The sequence below is a fragment of the Rosa rugosa genome, chromosome 1, assembly GCF_958449725.1.
Source record: "Rosa rugosa chromosome 1, drRosRugo1.1, whole genome shotgun sequence".
NCBI classification, from domain to species: Eukaryota; Viridiplantae; Streptophyta; class Magnoliopsida; order Rosales; family Rosaceae; genus Rosa; species Rosa rugosa.
This window is the reverse complement of record NC_084820.1, coordinates 37,238,736-37,261,328: the sequence shown is the minus strand read 5'-3', so window position 1 is coordinate 37,261,328 and position 22,593 is coordinate 37,238,736. Positions and strand designations below refer to the sequence as shown.

Genomic DNA, 22,593 nt, shown 5'->3' with positions numbered 1-22,593 from the left:
GCAAGAAGTTGTTCTCACTTGGTTTCCATAATGAGAAGTTGTGCTTCAGTGTTGTTGTCTTATTTATATTTTATGATTTATTGATATCTAAGCTACAAAGTTATTAAAACCAAAGTTCACAAATCAATAGAGATGGGTCCTGTTATACTTCTTTATGTATGTAGAATGCAGCTTCCTTCTGAAGCTTAAATTGTTTTTCTGATATTTCCATTTGCTTTATTGTGCAGACCACAATAAAGTTCCTTGGTTTGCTGAGTTCTCCTTTGGTTTGATCAAAGGCTGTGGTTTTGGTGGATTTCGACAGAGTGAGGATTGCAGGTTTGGAAGTTTTTTTTAGCTTTATTCCTTATTATTATTATTATTTTTTTTATTTTTATTTTTTTTTTATAATTTTTTTTTGAAGTAGTTGGGTTTTCACGTTGTTGTTTGTTTAGAATTCATGGATATATGGGTTTTTTGGTTTAGGGGTTGTGATTGTGTTTCGGATTGGGATTTCGGAATTGATTGAAAAGGTTTGAAGTTATGTTTGTGATGTTTATGTGTATCGAACTGATGTACGGTTTGACGCTATGTTTGTAAAGATTATTGTTGTTTGGGTAATTAAAACATATGCCTTTATGATCACAACGATAGCTATTAAAGACTAAACAATGAATACAAATTTTCTATCCATTAAGAAGATTATTTGCAATAATTAGTGATTGGTTTGCATATCTCTTACAACCAACACTATAGAGTTTTCTATCCTATACTCTTGAAATTATCAGTTACATTCAATCCCATACTTTTATTATTTGTTGTTCTTAATATTTAAATAATATTAATTTTTATCTGTTGCAGGCTTTGTTTGTGCTACAGTTTCAACTCTGGGCAATTGATTGCAATACCTTCAAGGTATCGTTTTTATCTTTCATAATTTAAAATCTTTCATTAATTTATATATTCATTCAACTGTGGGATGAATGATAGGATGCTGCTGCTGATTTGGTCTCCTGATCATTCTTTTGTTCTGTATAAGTTTAGTTAATTAAACTATGATTGACTGAATTAATGGAAAAACAATTTTATCTTTGGACTTCAGCACTGAACCTGCAGGATCACATTTTTGTTAGGATTAAAATCCTGTTTATTAAGTTTAATTATCTGAGCTGTGGCATACCATGTATTTTTGATTGTTTCCCTCTTTTTGAGCATTTCTGTTTGGATCAGTCTGTGTCATATTTGTGGAATTAAGTTTTGCTTGGACCTTTAAATTGTTAATCGATTTCTATATAGATTGAGGTAAGTTGGGTATTACTATCTTCTTCATTGACGAAGAAAGAATGGTTTAGGGAGAAGAAAGAATGGTTTAGGGAAAAGAAAGAATGGGTATTTTCGGAGAGTTATAGAAATTTTTTGAACTAAAGCCAGTCAATTGCAGTGGGTATTGAGTAGTTTCTTTTTGTGGTAATATTTTAGTTTTGTACAGATTCAAGTTTGGAAGAAGATAATAAAGTGTTTTTAGTTTTATTTATTTTCTGTTCAGTTTAAAAATAATAGAGTGGCTATGGGTGTTAGTATATCTGGAGAAGATTATGGTGTTAGTATGGTTTTTTTTTATTTATATTTCTTCTGCTTTTCGATGACAAGTACTAATACATTTTGCCAAGGGGTGTTTCTTTCTTTGGTGAATGCATTGTCTTATCTGATTCAATTCTTAATGTTCTGGGTTTTGGGTTTCTTGCCTTTGCTTTTGTTCTGATGCATTGGCTTAGACATTTTAGCATTGTTCATAATAAAAAGAAAAATGGTGAAAATTGAGAAAATTGTATTTAAAATGGTGAAAATTGTTTTATTGTTATCATTCACATCCCGCAGCAAAGCGCGGCACTGTTGCTAGTTCAAATATATTCATATAATGAATATATTTATCAATACGTGTCCAACGTTGATAGGGTTAGATTTTCTAATGGTTTAGATGAATAACACGACAGCCCTAGGTCTATCACTTTCTCATTTTCCCTACCCTTATCCCCTCTCTCAAACTCGGCCGCACTCTCTCTGTATCTCAGTCTCAGAGACTCAGACTCTCACTCTCTCAGTGTCTCACTACACTCTCTCTGTCTCTCAGTCTCTCTCAACTCTCTGTCAAGTGTCAACTCGCAGCAGCAACAACAGTTTCTTCACTCTCTTCGACTCTTCCTCAAGTTGTGATTATGTGAAGCTCGGTGAGACGGTGACTCAAGCTCGGAGAAATTTTGGGATCGATTTCTGGGTTCGAATTTCTTGAATCTCTTTCTCTTGTTAAGTTGTTGGGTTCGATTCACTTTCTCATTCTTGTTTTGGAATTTGGGCTGTGGTGTTTCTGGGTTCGATTAAGTTGTTTAATACACAAGTACTTTTAAGCTTTGGGTTCGATTAAATTGTTTCTGGGTTCGAAAGAGAAACTGATCTTGACTTCATATGTTTCTTGTGGTGTTTCTGGGTTCGATTCAGTTTCTCAAGATTTCTCATTCTTGTTTTGAAACTGATCTTGAAATAATGATATTTGGGCTATATTTTGGATGGGAATTAAATTACATCGATTTTGGTCTAATTTTTTGCTTGCAGGTTAGAGCTGCTGAGCTTTGGCAAATACTAGTAGAACTTGGACCGGTACTGTGAAAATTAGAATAAACTTTTCTACTCCCGGCTTCTTCTTTGTTCGTTGAGTTGGATTTCTTATATTACTTTTGTTAATTTTACAGGCGTATATCAAAATCGCTCAGGCTATTTCGTCTCGACCTGTAAGTTGACTCTTTTCTATGAGCCAAGTACTCTCTTTATAGTTGTTGAAGCATGCTGTTTCTTTTGAAGAACCAATCCTACATTTTTGCAATGCATTTCTTAGTAAATGTTATGTTAAACTCATTAGGAATTCTTAATGATAAGTCAGACTTTGTTTTTTTTATTTTTTCCTTCTTCTTCTCTAATAGACTAATACTAAGAAGTAGATTGGATATTGATGAAGCCTTGGAGATGGTTTCTCTCATTTGTTGCTGGTTTGCAAAGTAGTGAGTCATATATATGTGTGTAGATATATTTACAAGGTATACCTGTAGGTTAATGCAATAAGTGGAACAATTGCATATGAGCTTTATCAATTAGATTTTACAAATAAACATCAACTTCAACTACCTTTAAGGTGTGGCAGCCACTGAAACCAGAAAATAGACTAATCTAATACTGGACACAATATGAACATATCGGGAATCAAAAATTTCCTGATCATCATGCACGACAGTATGAAATTTAGTTAAAATGGCAAATACGCCCGAGAATATTTTTTACTGGGAAATGCACCTTTACGATTCAGCAATTAGAACAGAAGGCAAAAGCCACAAATGTGCTTGATAAATTAGAAATAGAAGGAGGGCCATCATTCATATGCAATGCAGTTGTGATCAAGTAACAAATCCAATAAAGTAATCAGCCTCTAAACCTCACCTAGCATTAGACTTGTCTAAAAGTTCATCTGGATATCTGCGTCGATATTGCTGTCGCCACCGAAACCTACAATCCCAAAGGCCAAAACAACAAAGTAACATGAGCTCCACTAAACAAAAAAAGCACATCACTCACAGAAATTGAATCAAAATTCTACCAATTCAGGTATCACCATAGTACACACTTATTAAAGCAAAACACTGAATTGGCATTCTACCAACAAAGTGTGTACTATGGTGATACCTGAATTGGTAGAATTTTGATTCAATTTCTGTGAGTGATGTGCTTTTTTTGTTTAGTGGAGCTCATGTTACTTTGTTGTTTTGGCCTTTGGGATTGTAGGTTTCGGTGGCGACAGCAATATCGACGCAGATATCCAGATGAACTTTTAGACAAGTCTAATGCTAGGTGTGGTTTAGAGGCTGATTACTTTATTGGATTTGTTACTTGATCACAACTGCATTGCATATGAATGATGGCCCTCCTTCTATTTCTAATTTATCAAGCACATTTGTGGCTTTTGCCTTCTGTTCTAATTGCTGAATCGTAAAGGTGCATTTCCCAGTAAAAAGTATTCTTGGGCGTATTTGCCATTTTAACTAAATTTCATACTGTCGTGCATGATGATCAGGAAATTTTTGATTCCCGATATGTTCATATTGTGTCCAGTATTAGATTAGTCTATTTTCTGGTTTCAGTGGCTGCCACACCTTAAAGGTAGTTGATGTTTATTTGTAAAATCTAATTGATAAAGCTCATATGCAATTGTTCCACTTATTGCATTAACCTTACATGATTCAAGCACAAAAATGGTGCAAATAAAATGTACAACTCTAGTCTGACACTTTGTTTTGGTGAACAGGGGAAAAGGAGACTACCAAATTGATTATGTACCAGCTCCACGGATCACTGAAGCTGACAAACAAAATGATAGAAAGTATGGAGTATAATTTTGGTCTATCTATAAGAATCTATTTTTCCATCTCAACTTTTCACTTTATTTGAAGTAAAAGAGCTCCTAAATATTGCCTATGAATTTCTTAAAAAACCTATTCTACAGTCGTCTTGGATTTAAGGTGGATAAATGTTTTGCACTGGTAATGGTTGGATATTGAGTGATTACTATTGATAATTTGTTTTAGTGGTTACTTCTTAGTTGGCTGTTCTTTATGGGTTAAATGTAATGTGAGTTAGGTTTTATTGCAATTGTAGTGTTTCAGAGGTCTGTATGTAATATCATATTAGTAGATCATGTGTGTCTGTGCCTTGGAGTTATGATATGGTTAAAAAACTATTGTAGTGGGTGAAACTTAATTGCTGAGAGAAAAATTAGAAGAATTGATAACTCATTAGATCTTTTATACATAAAACTTATGTGAATGATTTTGATGTCAGAACACAAAAACAAAAAGTTCCTAGTATTGAAGTTAGTTGTCTTGTTCTTTAGGTCATTGCAGAGAGCACTTGACAGAAGACTTTATCTTCTTATCTATGGTAACACACATGGATCTCCTAATGGAAAGCCAGTCTGGCATTTTCCAGAAAAAGTGTACGAGTCTGAGGAGACATTGCGGAAGGTGATGGCTGTTACATGATATATATTATTTTTCCTGTTCTTCCATATAAATCACATTTGTGTTTGCTAAATAAATACCATTTTTCTTCAGTGTGCAGAAGCTGCATTACTGTCTGTCCTAGGTGATCTGTCCCACACATATTTTGTTGGAAATGCTCCTATGGGACATATTGCAATGGAGTCATCAGCGAATGTGACCGACTCTCCATCTTTCAAGGTTGGCTTTTGGCAACATTTTCTGTTTTACACTGGCTTGTGCTGATAGTGATAATAATTTTATATGTGTACTGACAATTACATCTTTTTCTTCCCTTTCTTTCAGCAATTCTTTTTCAAGTCTCAAGTGATTGCAACAAACAAGTTAAAAATTGGGAAGTGTGAGGATTTTGTTTGGGTGACCAAGGATGAATTGATGGAATATTTTCCTGAGAAAGCTGAGTTCCTCAGCAAGATGATCATTAGCTGATCTGCCATATGTAATCTCTTTTTGCATAAAATCTTTGCAATTCAGACTAGGAATTTATATCGACTGTTGATTAAAGAGTGAAACCTGACATAGTGAATCTTAGGCTGTAGAATGCTGCAATTAAAGTTTGTTGTGGGGCTTGCTGTTTACTGGCTGAAGCGTGGCTCAGTACTGGAATTTTTGGATAGTTGTTGCATCAATGCTGCCCCTTCTGGATTTTTCATGTATTTGCCCTCCCTTTTTTTCCCTGGTAATAAATCTACTTACTGCAATGGTACTGTTGATCTTTGATTGTACATTATGTTCGCAAAGTCCCTCTCCTGAAGCTCCATTTTTTTAATGTGCTTGGTTTGTTTGTTTTTTTTTTTTTTTACATCTTCAGGAATAAGAATACCAGTGTCATTTGTCATGTTAAGGTAGAAATCAATCAGGAACCAGGCGCTCATTCCCTAAACCCAGGCTACTAGAAATAGGAGATGATAGTTTTGCTTATTCTCTTTCACATCCCACTTGCTATTGTAGACAAGTATGCATACAAGTATAGAACCCACGCAAACATATAAACAATAACAAAGATCTTCTGTGCCAAGGTCTCCGGCTCTGGCATAAAATCATTTCTTTTTCTGCAGTGTCCGACTTTTAGTTTTGATTTTCTTCAGAGTCTGACTTTTAGTTTTTATATGATGTTTCTTTATGTGATCTTCAGAGTCTGATTTTTAGTTTTGTCTAGGTCTATGTTGACAGGACCCGCCCCGGATTTCACCCTGAAATCCGAGGTGGCCCTGTGGGGCCCACCTTAGAGATAACTCTACCGAGAATTGGCCGAGTCACCCCTAAAGTGAACTACCCAAAACTATTAACTCACAATATATCAGAGCCAAACGTAGAAGTGCGGAAGCTATTCGTCAACTATGCCTCGAACCACGTACGCCCGACCTCAACTAATAACCCCTGCAAACTGGGCATTAGAAACCGAAGGGCCCAGGGGAAAGTAGACGAAAACGTTAGCGTGAGTGGACAAAAATAAACAATTTAAAATAAGAAGGATTTCATACTTTCCCACATTTATTTCATTAAAAACCTCGATGCATGCACAAATGGTAAAACACATTTAGCTTTAAATCCAAGGATTTCAAAACGATAAACCGACTAGCCTCGCTAGTCAAAACATTCGAAAATAATATATCGTAAAACTGAAATCTCGTTTCTCAAGAAGATAAGACCAGCCCCGCTGGCTACAGTGAAAATCGGACTAGCCCCGCTAGTCAAGCAACGATAAAATATGGGGAGGAAGTTTCACCATACGAAAGAAGGGAGCCTCCCAGGCTCGGGTCGGAGTGTCCCACACTCTGGAGCATCCCATGCTCTGCTCTTACTCACCCACAAACACTTAGTAAGCAGGGAGGAGTACTAATAGGCTAGCTAGCAATAAATATGACGACCCAGGTATGGCGGGTAAAAACCAATAAAATCCAGTAAATCTATAAGGCTTCCCCATGTCCCACGAATAAAGAAAACACGGGTACGATTCCCAACCGTACCCGGAAATTCTCGTAAAAGTCGTATAAATCAACAGCGTGTCCCACACGCTAAAAGAATAACTAGATTAACAATAAGGCATTCCCAATGCCAAAATCGGAAGTCAATAAATAACAAGAAATATAATTCCATCGAAATCCCATTTCGAAAGATATTCCAGAAATCTCAATATCGACGAATAAAATATATTAATAAATTCCGGAAATCACCTCGGAAAATAATTCGTCGAAAATCACTTAAATCACAAGTTCAAATCCGAGCGAATAAAACTCACGTTCCAAAAATCATGATGGAAAATCCAAGCAATATTCCAAAACCGAAATCATATCCGAAACTAAAATAATATGATAATTAATAAAACATTAATTCGAAAAATAAATGCATGCATCAATATTCAAAAACAAACGTCCACTCACAGTACTAGTTGACGACCACGCAAACGAGTCCCGTCATCTAGCCGTAGCTCGCAACATTGCCCTGTACACAATTATATTTCCGTAAACGGCAATCCGATAAAATAAATACGAACCTAAACGAAACCCGAAAATCCCTATCTCCATTACTTCTCAAATTCCACCCAAATCTCTTCCACAACACCAATTCCTCAATTTACATATTCCACAATGAAAACGAGGGAAATCCAACGGCCGGATTTCCCACAATTCTATCACAAAACTTCAAACTTCGGAAATTCACAAACAATTCCAAACTCCTCCAAAATTCACCAAACTTCACATACAAGCTCTATGATAATTATAGAATTTAACTAGCTAGAAAATGAAATTATAAAGCTACCCTAGCCGCCGCTACTGCCGCCCACAGTGGCGGCGCCGCCGCCACCGCCACCAGCTCCGATGGCCACCAAACTTTGGCAGCAGCACCTACTCAACGGACCCAACGTTTTATTCAACTACCACTAAGCCAGAAAACGTCTAGAACTAGTTCAACAATTAAGGTGAACATTGAACCCAAAAACCGTGAATAGTGCAAAAATTTCAAACCTTCAATTCTTCCTCCACGCTTCAAATCGCTGCAAAATATTTGGGGAGCATCATCTACATCGCAAGCCGCTTCCAAATGATTATGGTTCGTCGCCGGAGGTGGCCGGAATCGGGAGAAACCGGCGTTGACCAATTTGCTACAGTGAAACTTCAAGGACCCGATGCTTCGTTTTCCGGCCAAGCCGCCGTGAGTTACCGCCGTGGGGAGGTTGGGTAGGAGTAGAGGAGTCCAACGGTGCCACTCGTTCGTCCCCAGGTGGCCGGAATCGTGAGGTGGCCGGAGTTGCAGAGAGCGCCGAGGAGAGAGAGAAAATGCGGGAGAAAGGAGAGAGAGAAGAAGAAAATAAAACTTACCGGCCACAGTGAAAAATTCAAATATATACTACTTACCGTGAACAGTAACTTTCACATTTTCACTTATAACTTTCGCATACGAACTCCTATTTTTATGTACCACATATGCACGGCTCGGTTTGACGTCCTCTACAACTTCCATGAAGAACATTTTCTCAAATTTTGACCCGAACAAAAAGTCAATTTTTAGGGCCACTAAAAGTACTAAAACGACAGTAAAAGTGAAAGTAAAGGTCGTTTACCGTCCAAATGACTAGTAAACCGGTAAATTCAGGTTCGGGACGTTACATATGTACCCTGCATACACAATTGGTTCTGCTATGTAATCTTCTTCTAGGTGGTTACGATAGCTCTCATCAAAGGTAGACGCCTCCACCGCACGTACTCCCCACTTACCGCACATCCAACAGTGAGCCGCTGTAGGCTGCAATAACTCATAACCACACAAGTCACATATTACTAGATAGTCAGGGCCAACAGTTGCACCAGGTGGAACACACTCCAAGTATGGGCAACTAATAATGTGTTGGTGATCATCACCACAAATCTGCCATCCTTCTTTTTTGATGACTCTGGCGGCAGCCTTTAGATCTTCTTCAGAGTACTTCTCCTTCTCCTTGCCCACTGCTGGTCTCACTGTGATTCCAGAAGCATCCATATCTAGGGTTATTTTGGTGCTGGGGTGAATGAGATCAAGTGGTCACGGATGTACAAACTTCTTCTAGTCTATCTTGAAGGTAGGTATTTATAGACAAAACATAATCCTATCCTATTAGGAATAGAAATCTTAATCAAACTAGTATAACACGTCTTAAACTAGGAAACATGTATATTGGAATTTTCCTCCCTCAAGCTGAGAATGCATGAAATAGTTTTTCCTCCGTAGTACATTCTACACCCATTTTCTAGTTTTATATCCATTGTTTTTATTTTTTTAATGGAATTGTTTTTATTCCTAGAAATGGGATCCGCATATCTTAACAGCTTAACTCATGCTTTATCGTTAGGGCAGATAAATGCACATGCATTATAGTACATTATGCAGCACATGCATCAATCGTAGAGACATGAATATTATGTTATTATCTTGCAGCAGTTGACAATAACTTTGATTTATGATCTCTTCCTAAATTATACTGGGGTGAATGAGATCGAGTAGTCACGACGTACAATGTTCTTCTCTCCTTTTATAGAAAAATAATAATAATAATAATAATAATAATAATAAAATAAATAAATTGAAAATCCCATAATTTTATTATGTCACGAACTTCAGAATCACTATGAGGCTTTGCCATTCGCCCATTTGCAACCATTAAAAGATTATAATGCTTGACATTGTAAATGATGGAAAGAAGTTGTCCATATATAAAGTGAACGAGTGCAAGTAATTTACATACAATGGGTGGAGCATCTACCTACCAACACAAAATCAAATGAGAAATCAGCAAGCTAGTTGTGTCAAAATCAGGCTGAGTTTGCACAAGTACTGATTCAAATCCACACGAGACCATCTCTTCTATGGCTCCTTCATAAAAACAATGATAGAGCTTAGTGGGAGCAACAGTGCATGATTAATCTTATTCATCTGCAATGCTCCAAAACAACCCGAATAGAGAGAGGATGGCCAGGATGAACAGATAGGCAATCTTGAAGATGCGTTGTTTTTTCTCCCAGCTCAGCAGGTTGTAAATCTCAGTCACATCTGCCAAGTGCCGCCCCTTCATGTACGAATTGACGTTATAATATAGGTGCGGGAGAGCCAATGGAAGCATAAATCAATGTCTCGTTATAAAAAGAATGACGCAGAAAACTCCTTGAACGATAAACTCTGGCAAAACAGTACGGTTTATCCGAGATGATGAATCATATGAGTTGATGTAATCGTCCTCGAGGTCCATTAGGCACAAAAGCTGATAACCCACAAGGCATAAAAGAGTTAAGATGAAGGAGATACTCAAAAAAGCCATGTCCATAGCATCTCCATCACAGAACACCTCTTTCTCTCGGTATTGGTCTGTCTGTGATTTGGTCTTCTCGGTAGAAATCGGCTTCTGGTTTTCGTTGGTGCAATCGGAAATCAAAATCTTGTTTCTTCTTCTCTTCTATCTTGAAGGTAGGTATTTATAGACGATATTATGACTAAACATAATCTATGTGGAATAGAAGTCCTAATCAAAACCACTTGGCGCATGTAGTAAAGTTGGTCGAGCTACCTAGTATGGAACTCCTCATATTTGGAGTTTGAGTCTCAACTCCCACCAGTTTGTGACCAGCAACGTTTGAGGGGCCTTCAAGTTCGTGTGCCTACAGTGGGAGATTAGTCTGACTTTACTGAGATACTCTCGTGAACCGAAGGGCCCAGGGGAAAGTAGACGAAAACGTTAGCGTGAGTGGACAAAAATAAACAATTTAAAATAAGAAGGATTTCATACTTTCCCACATTTATTTCATTAAAAACCTCGATGCATGCACAAATGGTAAAACACATTTAGCTTTAAATCCAAGGATTTCAAAACGATAAACCGACTAGCCTCGCTAGTCAAAACATTCGAAAATAATATATCGTAAAACTGAAATCTCGTTTCTCAAGAAGATAAGACCAGCCCCGCTGGCTACAGTGAAAATCGGACTAGCCCCGCTAGTCAAGCAACGATAAAATATGGGGAGGAAGTTTCACCATACGAAAGAAGGGAGCCTCCCAGGCTCGGGTCGGAGTGTCCCACACTCTGGAGCATCCCATGCTCTGCTCTTACTCACCCACAAACACATAGTAAGCAGGGAGGAGTACTAATAGGCTAGCTAGCAATAAATATGACGACCCAGGTATGGCGGGTAAAAACCAATAAAATCCAGTAAATCTATAAGGCTTCCCCATGTCCCACGAATAAAGAAAACACGGGTACGATTCCCAACCGTACCCGGAAATTCTCGTAAAAGTCGTATAAATCAACAGCGTGTCCCACACGCTAAAAGAATAACTAGATTAACAATAAGGCATTCCCAATGCCAAAATCGGAAGTCAATAAATAACAAGAAATATAATTCCATCGAAATCCCATTTCGAAAGATATTCCAGAAATCTCAATATCGACGAATAAAATATATTAATAAATTCCGGAAATCACCTCGGAAAATAATTCGTCGAAAATCACTTAAATCACAAGTTCAAATCCGAGCGAATAAAACTCACGTTCCAAAAATCATGATGGAAAATCCAAGCAATATTCCAAAACCGAAATCATATCCGAAACTAAAATAATATGATAATTAATAAAACATTAATTCGAAAAATAAATGCATGCATCAATATTCAAAAACAAACGTCCACTCACAGTACTAGTTGACGACCACGCAAACGAGTCCCGTCATCTAGCCGTAGCTCGCAACATTGCCCTGTACACAATTATATTTCCGTAAACGGCAATCCGATAAAATAAATACGAACCTAAACGAAACCCGAAAATCCCTATCTCCATTACTTCTCAAATTCCACCCAAATCTCTTCCACAACACCAATTCCTCAATTTACATATTCCACAATGAAAACGAGGGAAATCCAACGGCCGGATTTCCCACAATTCTATCACAAAACTTCAAACTTCGGAAATTCACAAACAATTCCAAACTCCTCCAAAATTCACCAAACTTCACATACAAGCTCTATGATAATTATAGAATTTAACTAGCTAGAAAATGAAATTATAAAGCTACCCTAGCCGCCGCTACCGCCGCCCACAGTGGCGGCGCCGCCGCCACCGCCACCAGCTCCGATGGCCACCAAACTTTGGCAGCAGCACCTACTCAACGGACCCAACGTTTTATTCAACTACCACTAAGCCAGAAAACGTCTAGAACTAGTTCAACAATTAAGGTGAACATTGAACCCAAAAACCGTGAATAGTGCAAAAATTTCAAACCTTCAATTCTTCCTCCACGCTTCAAATCGCTGCAAAATATTTGGGGAGCATCATCTACATCGCAAGCCGCTTCCAAATGATTATGGTTCGTCGCCGGAGGTGGCCGGAATCGGGAGAAACCGGCGTTGACCAATTTGCTACAGTGAAACTTCAAGGACCCGATGCTTCGTTTTCCGGCCAAGCCGCCGTGAGTTACCGCCGTGGGGAGGTTGGGTAGGAGTAGAGGAGTCCAACGGTGCCACTCGTTCGTCCCCAGGTGGCCGGAATCGTGAGGTGGCCGGAGTTGCAGAGAGCGCCGAGGAGAGAGAGAAAATGCGGGAGAAAGGAGAGAGAGAAGAAGAAAATAAAACTTACCGGCCACAGTGAAAAATTCAAATATATACTACTTACCGTGAACAGTAACTTTCACATTTTCACTTATAACTTTCGCATACGAACTCCTATTTTTACGTACCACATATGCACGCGCTCGGTTTGACGTCCTCTACAACTTCCATGAAGAACATTTTCTCAAATTTTGACCCGAACAAAAAGTCAATTTTTAGGGCCACTAAAAGTACTAAAACGACAGTAAAAGTGAAAGTAAAGGTCGTTTACCGTCCAAATGACTAGTAAACCGGTAAATTCAGGTTCGGGACGTTACATATGTACCCTGCATACACAATTGGTTCTGCTATGTAATCTTCTTCTAGGTGGTTACGATAGCTCTCATCAAAGGTAGACGCCTCCACCGCACGTACTCCCCACTTACCGCACATCCAACAGTGAGCCGCTGTAGGCTGCAATAACTCATAACCACACAAGTCACATATTACTAGATAGTCAGGGCCAACAGTTGCACCAGGTGGAACACACTCCAAGTACGGGCAACTAATAATGTGTTGGTGATCATCACCACAAATCTGCCATCCTTCTTTTTTGATGACTCTGGCGGCAGCCTTTAGATCTTCTTCAGAGTACTTCTCCTTCTCCTTGCCCACTGCTGGTCTCACTGTGATTCCAGAAGCATCCATATCTAGGGTTATTTTGGTGCTGGGGTGAATGAGATCAAGTGGTCACGGATGTACAAACTTCTTCTAGTCTATCTTGAAGGTAGGTATTTATAGACAAAACATAATCCTATCCTATTAGGAATAGAAATCTTAATCAAACTAGTATAACACGTCTTAAACTAGGAAACATGTATATTGGAATTTTCCTCCCTCAAGCTGAGAATGCATGAAATAGTTTTTCCTCCGTAGTACATTCTACACCCATTTTCTAGTTTTATATCCATTGTTTTTATTTTTTTAACGGAATTGTTTTTATTCCTAGAAATGGGATCCGCATATCTTAACAGCTTAACTCATGCTTTATCGTTAGGGCAGATAAATGCACATGCATTATAGTACATTATGCAGCACATGCATCAATCGTAGAGACATGAATATTATGTTATTATCTTGCAGCAGTTGACAATAACTTTGATTTATGATCTCTTCCTAAATTATACTGGGGTGAATGAGATCGAGTAGTCACGACGTACAATGTTCTTCTCTCCTTTTATAGAAAAATAATAATAATAATAATAATAATAATAATAAAATAAATAAATTGAAAATCCCATAATTTTATTATGTCACGAACTTCAGAATCACTATGAGGCTTTGCCATTCGCCCATTTGCAACCATTAAAAGATTATAATGCTTGACATTGTAAATGATGGAAAGAAGTTGTCCATATATAAAGTGAACGAGTGCAAGTAATTTACATACAATGGGTGGAGCATCTACCTACCAACACAAAATCAAATGAGAAATCAGCAAGCTAGTTGTGTCAAAATCAGGCTGAGTTTGCACAAGTACTGATTCAAATCCACACGAGACCATCTCTTCTATGGCTCCTTCATAAAAACAATGATAGAGCTTAGTGGGAGCAACAGTGCATGATTAATCTTATTCATCTGCAATGCTCCAAAACAACCCGAATAGAGAGAGGATGGCCAGGATGAACAGATAGGCAATCTTGAAGATGCGTTGTTTTTTCTCCCAGCTCAGCAGGTTGTAAATCTCAGTCACATCTGCCAAGTGCCGCCCCTTCATGTACGAATTGACGTTATAATATAGGTGCGGGAGAGCCAATGGAAGCATAAATCAATGTCTCGTTATAAAAAGAATGACGCAGAAAACTCCTTGAACGATAAACTCTGGCAAAACAGTACGGTTTATCCGAGATGATGAATCATATGAGTTGATGTAATCGTCCTCGAGGTCCATTAGGCACAAAAGCTGATAACCCACAAGGCATAAAAGAGTTAAGATGAAGGAGATACTCAAAAAAGCCATGTCCATAGCATCTCCATCACAGAACACCTCTTTCTCTCGGTATTGGTCTGTCTGTGATTTGGTCTTCTCGGTAGAAATCGGCTTCTGGTTTTCGTTGGTGCAATCGGAAATCAAAATCTTGTTTCTTCTTCTCTTCTATCTTGAAGGTAGGTATTTATAGACGATATTATGACTAAACATAATCTATGTGGAATAGAAGTCCTAATCAAAACCACTTGGCGCATGTAGTAAAGTTGGTCGAGCTACCTAGTATGGAACTCCTCATATTTGGAGTTTGAGTCTCAACTCCCACCAGTTTGTGACCAGCAACGTTTGAGGGGCCTTCAAGTTCGTGTGCCTACAGTGGGAGATTAGTCTGACTTTACTGAGATACTCTCGTGAACCTCGGTCCGAATCTTGACTGGGTGGGTGTGTTATCAACTTGCTAACGTAACAACTATAAGTCAAAAAAAGAAGTTCTAATCAAAATAAAAATAGAAAACCTAATCAAACTAGGAAAGAAAACCTGCAACATATGTTGAAGAAACATGGATGAAATCGTTTTGCCCTCCTTGTACATTCTCCACCCATTTTCTAGTTTTTATATCTATGATAATTACAACTAGCATTTCGTGAAGCAATCTCACAACCTTCCACTTAAAAATGAGAGACTTATGTTACTAGATCAAATGGTAATAAGCTGCAATATGGATTAGTTAGGCTAATTGGATTAAACATGGGGTATTTTACCATGCTTCGACTCAAGTTGGGAATTAACCTCCATATAAGGTTGACGTACATACACATTGCTCCCATCTTGTTATTGGATAAAGCAAAGTTTGTCCATTGATTCTAAGTCAAGTCGAGTGGTGCTGGTATTAGTCATGAGGAACAAAACAACATTTTTGATAGAATTCACAAAGCTGAATGATGAGGGCAACCAATGGCTTTGTCCTGGACTACCCGTTGGTGAGATTTCAGAATGAGAAATGTTAGTAACCTTCCCCATTTATTAACCGCTATGTGTCCTCTTTTGTCACTCAAAACCATAATATTAATTTTGTCAAAGCTGAATTTCATTTCTTCCAAATATACCTCTAATTATTGCTTATTAACAGCTTTATTATTTTTCTTCTTTTTACTTAAACTCTCTCTCTCCCTCCCTCACTCCAGCGAGCGATTCTTCTCCTTGGCTCCTTTATTATGTTGGTTCAATACAAATCCCCAATAGTGATCATATCAATTAACAAATCATTATTGATTTTTTTTTTTTGGACAGAGTAATAGAGATTTCATTTAATCCCAAAGCCAGAACGGCACATCAGTATTAATTAAGCCAATAAGGCTTATGGTTAAATTTTTAAAAATCCACAATTTACCCTTCTTTGATTATAGTCTAAAAATCTATAATTTAACAAAGGAAGGATAAAATAGTAAATATAATAGCAAACTGAATTGAAGAAATTACAAAAAAAAAAAAAAGATCTTAAACGTTTTGTTAACTGCAATGGCAGTTTCTTTTTTTTATCTTTTTTTTTGGGAGTTGGCAGTTTAAATAAAAAAAATTACTTATTAAACAAAAAGTTATTATTTTTTTTTGAAGAAAAAAAAAATTATTCATAATTTAAAAAAAATATATTTTTTAGATAAATTACTAAAACAAACTCTTTTTTTAGAAATACTAATAAAAACTCAAACAAAATGTTATAGACACAAATAAAGTATGAAAAAATAAAAAAGGCCAATTGACACACGCGTGAGCGTGTGTTAAGAGGCTAGTACAAATAAACCCTATATGCTTGTACCCTACTAAATCGCACTACAAGAATAAGTTAATCACACGACATTCATCAGACGACACATGCGTTTTTTCTGTCGTCTGAGTTAGTCAGACAACAGATTTGTTAAATCAGTCGTTTGTTCTCTTCTCAGCCAACACATGGTCAGATTCCATCTTTTTAATGAAATTGCCAAATTTCAGACAACAGCAACAACAACATCTGTTGTCTGATGACAAGGCCCAAATTAAAAAAAAAAAAAAAAATTTACATTTATTTTAAATTGTCTGAAACCAAAGCACACACTAAAATGCCTTGGCTTTTTTTTTAGGTCAGTCCCGCACAAACATCTTTCCAATATTCTCGCCTCACAGAACTCCCTCTCAGAGAGCCCTAATTCCATGCCCGTACAAACCTTCTTCGCTCTCAGCCTCTCCCCTTAATTCCATTCAGGCCAACACAAACCTCTTTCTCTCAGCCCTCATTCGATGAGTTAAGGCTCAGCTCTCACTCACCCTCTGCGTGTACTTGGACCGGAGCTCACAATCGTTTGCTAGAGGACCATTGAAGACGCCGTCGGTGAGCTCGGTGACCGGAGCTTATTCTTCATCATCTGCAACCAGCTCTATTCCAGATCACTACGACACCAAAGACTTCTACTCCTACCTCGTTCGTGGCATCCTTAAGCCCCTCAACATTCAACAAAGCTGTGTCATCTGCCTCCTTCGTTAAACCTGCTTTTATTGTAAAGTTTTCCATGCTTCTCTCTGTTTTTGTTTAAATTTGTAAGCTTTTTCATTGGTTTGTGTTTGTTTGGTAAAAAGAAAAAAAAGGTTATGAACTGGGCTCTCTACAGGGGAAAATTGGAAGCAAAGATTAGGACCCTTTTTCAAAATTGCTTAGATTCAGTTCCTTTTAGTTGATTTCTAACCTGGGTATTACTTAATCTGAGGCAAAGTAGGATACTTTGTTAGACTAGGCTAAAGGTTTGGCTTTTTTTATATTAAAATTTCACCCATTTTGCTCACCATGTGTTACTCTAATTGAACCTGAATCTTGGTATCAAAGTCTTTCATTCGTGAAAAAAGAAAAGGGTAGGGAACTCTGGGTTCAATTTGATTTTGTTTCTATGTATTGGCTAATTGGCAACAGAAGCAAGGGAATGACGTTTGTTTGATGAATTTGCAGAACTTTTTTGGTGGATTCCATGGAGGAGCTATAGCTTCTCTTGCTGAGGTTGTGTTGGTAGCTACTGCAAGAACAGTTGTGGTTGAGGATAAGGAGCTTTTTCTAGGGGAACTAAGCATCTCTTACCTCTCTTCTGCTCCAAAGAATGTGAGTAGTATCTATATTATATCATGTTTGACATCTATTAATATACTGACCTTAACAATTGCAGAATTGACCATAATAATGCACTAGACTGATTACTGGTAGAGTTTGTGATGGGAATGATCCTTTGCTTTATAGACTGATTACTGCAGAATTGACCATAATAATGCACCTGGCCATGTTTGAGCTGATTATAATGAGTTTTGTTTGACATATGTTTTCATTGCAGCAACTGTATTCGCTCTAACTTTGTCTGATTTTGTCTGATTTTGTGGGTATGAACTTCTGTATATCATCAGGGAATCATGTGTGGCTGCTGGAGGGGATAGCTGATTTTTGAGGTTAATGGTGCTATTGGAGCCAATTTATTTCATGTCCTCTGTGCCATTCTGGAAGCCGTTGTACTTCTAGGTAAATGCGTATCTTGATCTTTTACAATCATCTCGCTTTGCATCTTCCAAAACAGAGATTGTCAAATTTTTGTAACCAATGGATGCACGCTATTGCTGTTGATGATATCTTGAATGCCACTAATTGCAACCTTCTAGTGTCATTCTTTGTGCTCCCTTTAGCTACTATAGCTATAGCAAATCAACCTCAGTAACTAAAATGGCTAGCCAGAAGATGCAGAGAACAGTCTCGTTGACACTGTCCGAGTTTAGTTTCCCATTAATTTTCTGGGCGCAGCTTCATTTTCTATTTTCTACATCTGTCTCTTTTGATTGATGTTGTGATATTTTAAATATCATGAGTTTAATTATCTAATCATTCTTATATCTGAATTTCTTGGTGCAGCTATCTGTCAAGGTGACACGGAATAATCTTTTCTGCCTATCAGTTCTCTTGGGAATTGTTTACTTCAAGGGATTGAAATGGGACTTCTCATCAGAGGTTCTGACTCTCACAATTGCTTGCATTGTGATGGGTGCTTTCACTGGCTTCGGAAATATTTTGGCTCTTTGGACATAGGTAGTAGCCTTTCTGCTTTATCCCTTGTCCCTCACATTGGTTCATGACCTGCATTCTGTTTTTCAGCTGGTCATAGCTACCTCATGGGAGATGCAAGAGTTCAAGAAGGGTGGTACTTGGATAGTCTAGATCAACATTGCTTCCTCTGCAAGGCATTTGATAGGTTATCCCTAATTTTATTACTGATTTAAGTTTACTAGTCTATATGTAAAAAGAATGCACAAATATCTGCAGTCATATGTTCATAATCCCAACTATTAATAGGCTCATTTTCTTGAACATTGTGCCCAGATATTAACAGATATTTTTATTCATTGTGTCGTCCATGATCTTTGTTGATAGATTTTGTTGATTAAGGAGTTTATGTGAGATTAATTTGATTTTCAAGAGACCAAAACGATTAAAACTTGAAGAAGGCAAAACCCCAATTTGTCTCAGATCTTACTCCTCTAATTATCTCGATCCTCTGCTAACAAAGATAGGTAAAACCCCAATTTTTTTACTTCTTCCATGCCTTCATAACTCTCAAACTAGAAGTAAAACCCATCATTAGACCATCTTCTGCTTCTTCAAGGAAACAAAACCACTATTTTCATTGATCTTTTTCGAAGATCTTTTACAAGTGTTGTGATCTCTGGTTGAGTAATAAATTTTATTAATCGAATTGGTCCAGAACTCCAGAAGACAAATAATCTTATTACTATAATTATCTTTATTGTGGGAACAGTTTTTGACAGTGCATATATTGATAAATTTGCAGATTTGGAGTGCTGGTTGTGCATATAGCATGTCTATCCTGACAAATTGAACCAATCATAGGAGTAACATTCCGCAGCCCCTACTGTGCCACATGCATTGTCCACAAGGAGGACTTTGGGAGGTACTTGTGTAAAGTCAACTATATTAGGGATATTGTTGTTTTGTATATATTGCCAGTTGCAAGTGCAGATTGTTAATCTGGAGTAATAGTCTAATACCAATTTTATATTTTAATTAATGAGTTACTAGTTCTAATTCGACTGCTACATATCTATAAGAAATCCACTGCGATATAATGACTAAATCAACTGAAATAAATATAATTTTAAATTAGTGTTGGACTCCTTCCCAATGAGAATTTTTTGTTTGTCTTGTCTGTATCAACTTGGAATTAATAGAGGCTATATGAAATGCTAGTTATATGCTAACATGTTCAACATTTCCCATGGTAGAAATTAATCAAGCAGCTAGATCCTCATCTGTACTGTTTAAGCTTTTCGCATATCATCTGCTTTCTTGTTCAAGTCAGACATGAAAACTGTATGCGTTACTTTACTTCTTTTTGCCATAATACTGTTCAAAGTTGGAGGCCGCTCTCTGCAACACAGCTCATCTAATTTAGTTTCAGATGGCAATGATAATATTGAAGCAGTCACCCAAACTTCTCTTCTTGTTTTTGGAGGAATAGATTCTTCAGAGGACTACAGTCTACTCTATGGCTTGTTTCCATGTTCTTATACCATTTTGGGGAAACTCTTCTTGATTGTGGGATATGTTCTTCTGTATATAATTGGAGAATATTATGTCGTTGCTGGAGGTGAGCTGATTTTTGAGGTTAATGGCTCTGTAGGAGCCAATTTGTTTCACTTCCTCAGTGCCATTCCAGATGCCATTATACTTCTAGGTACAATACTTGCCTTGATCACTTACAATTTATCATCTGCTTTTCTGCGTCTTCGCTTTTAAGTAATTTGATTTGCAATTGCAGGTTCTGGTGTGAGTACAGAAATTTGGACTACTTATGCTGCAAGGATTATGGTCATATCTATCATCCCAGTTGTTGTTTCTCAAATACCTCAAGTTCTCCACTTAAGTTCAGGTGGCCAAGGCCTTGCAATTTTAATTGCTCTCATTGTCTCCGTGATACTTACTATAGCTTATATCTTCTATGAGGTAACTGATTCATTAATCTGTTGACAGCTTGTGGATATGTATAATAAAGTTACTATAGATTATGGATATGGATATGTACTTTTGGAAATGTTTTGGATTGGCAATGTAAGAACAGATGGCATTGATATATGACAATGTTATATTTTGGATTTGTTCAGGATATGAATGTTCATATTTGCAACAATTGTGCAAAGTTAATTCAGACAACATATATAGGTCAAATAACTGTAGTTTCCAAAGGTATCACACAACTGAAGGGTTTACAAAACCATTGTTTGAGATCCACTCATACAACACATCTAAAAACATAAAATAATACATGTTGTCTGAACTTCATTTCAGACAACAGAAATAACAAATTGATGTCGTGTGATCTCCGTTCCGGTAACATGTATAATAAAGTTACTGTCGTCTGATATTCAAATCAGACAACAGATATAACAATAATATGTTGACTAAGATTCATTTCAGACAACAGAAATAACAAATTGATGTTGTGTGATCTCCATTCTGATAACATGTATAATAAAGTTACTGTCGTCTGAAATTGAAATCAGACAACAGATATAACAATAATATGTTGAATATGAGTCATTTCAGACAACAGAAATAACAAATTGATGTTGTGTGATCTCCATAAGACACAACTAAAACAACAATGACGGTTGTTGGAGATTCATTTCAGACAACAGTGTCACTATAACTGTGTGGTGTGAAATTCATTTCAGACATCATGTAGTTGTGTTGCTGTTGTCTGAGATTCATCACACACAACACAGTTTTACTAAAACTGTTGAGGTAATATAGCTTTTCTCAACAGTTAATAAATGAACTGTCGTGTGAGTCTGTAACAGACAACAGTTAAACCTAATTATTTTAATTTGGAAATATTCAGACGACACATACTTAGCTATATATGTTGTGTGAATTTTGAACAGACAATGGTTTTTAACTGTCGTCTGAATGAGGTCAATCAGACGACAGGCTACTAGACAACAGCAGCTTTTTCATTCAGACGACAGTTAATGAACTGTCGTCTGATTAACTTTGTGGTATAGTGTCGGTGGTTAAGCAGGTAAGGGAATACGGGTACCATTCACTAGTACAATGATGTTTATTTGAATTTTACGAGCCTACACAACTACAAATCTCATAGTACACTAAGAAAACTATTTCGAATCTCCTTTCGTCAATGCACTCAATTGTGGTACTTCAGGAGATTCATTAACTTGGTGTAAGAAGAAACCATAGCAATATAGACTAAAACCCACTAATAAAACAGGCCTAGCCTGGGCCAAAACACACTATTTTCCCCAAACAAACTAGGGAGTTATTGGAATTTAAAAAAAAAAACTTAAAAAAACCTAAAGCCCAAAAGAAAACCCTAACCCATTCCAATCATCCCTTCCCTGTGCCTTTAGAAGTTAAGCTCCATTAACTATTCACCCATAGCCACTACGGCGGCTGAATTGTAAGATGGACACCCCCTGCTCCATTAACCATTAGTATTGAGACTTCTACTCTTTTTTTTTCTTTCGGTGGTGGAAATCAAATCACCGAGTCTCAGGTAACTGCAGATTCTCTCTCAATTTCCTTGATTAAATTTTGGTAATTTTTTCGTTGATAATGAACAAATCTGGGTTCTTTCTCTCTCTCTCTCAAAGTTTTTGGGTTTTATTGTTGGTCAAGAAATCAAGATCTGAGTTCTGTCTACTCAAATTTTGGGTTAAATTTTTTTTTTCTAAAATGAAATGAGCAGATCCCAAATTTATTTTGGTTCTTCTGCAGTTTTCCCTCTTCATAGAAATGTTTATCCTCTTGGGTATGACTTTTTGCTCCTCTTCTGTTTTCAATTAGTTTTTGTTTTGTTTTTTTTTTTTTTCAATTCGCAGTTGCATAATCAAATCCTTCGTGTTTAATTTATGTGATTGGTGGTTAGAAGGATATGGCTGGTGTT

At 37.2% G+C, this 22,593-nt stretch overlaps 1 protein-coding gene and 2 long non-coding RNA genes across 6 annotated transcripts; 2 read left to right on the top strand and 1 right to left on the bottom strand.

Moving 5' to 3' along the window:
• The first annotated feature begins 132 nt into the window (after positions 1-132).
• On the top strand, positions 133-5,042 carry LOC133727165 (uncharacterized). The gene is made up of 9 exons (XM_062154792.1): positions 133-156; positions 279-318; positions 466-512; positions 841-894; positions 2,111-2,254; positions 2,590-2,634; positions 2,727-2,765; positions 4,328-4,402; positions 4,913-5,042. Exons 1-8 carry the CDS (start codon positions 133-135, stop codon positions 4,349-4,351), a joined length of 417 nt encoding a protein of 138 aa, XP_062010776.1. The 3' UTR covers positions 4,352-4,402; positions 4,913-5,042.
• Positions 5,043-5,435: 393 nt separating this feature from the next.
• Positions 5,436-8,385, bottom strand: LOC133724802 (uncharacterized). The gene is made up of 3 exons (XR_009854033.1): positions 8,048-8,385; positions 7,463-7,523; positions 5,436-6,465 (listed from the first exon to the last, which is right to left on the bottom strand). It is a non-coding gene; the product is annotated as an uncharacterized LOC133724802 (long non-coding RNA).
• Positions 8,386-16,726: 8,341 nt separating this feature from the next.
• LOC133724795 (uncharacterized) lies at positions 16,727-20,796 on the top strand. Of its 4 annotated transcripts, none has more exons than XR_009854025.1 (8): positions 16,727-17,148; positions 17,592-17,738; positions 18,035-18,146; positions 18,531-18,704; positions 18,771-18,867; positions 19,465-19,584; positions 20,152-20,367; positions 20,452-20,796. It is a non-coding gene; the product is annotated as an uncharacterized LOC133724795 (long non-coding RNA). The 4 variants fall into 4 exon arrangements; XR_009854023.1 differs by having other exon boundaries at positions 20,092-20,367; XR_009854024.1 differs by having other exon boundaries at positions 20,086-20,367.
• The last annotated feature ends 1,797 nt before the right edge of the window (positions 20,797-22,593 follow it).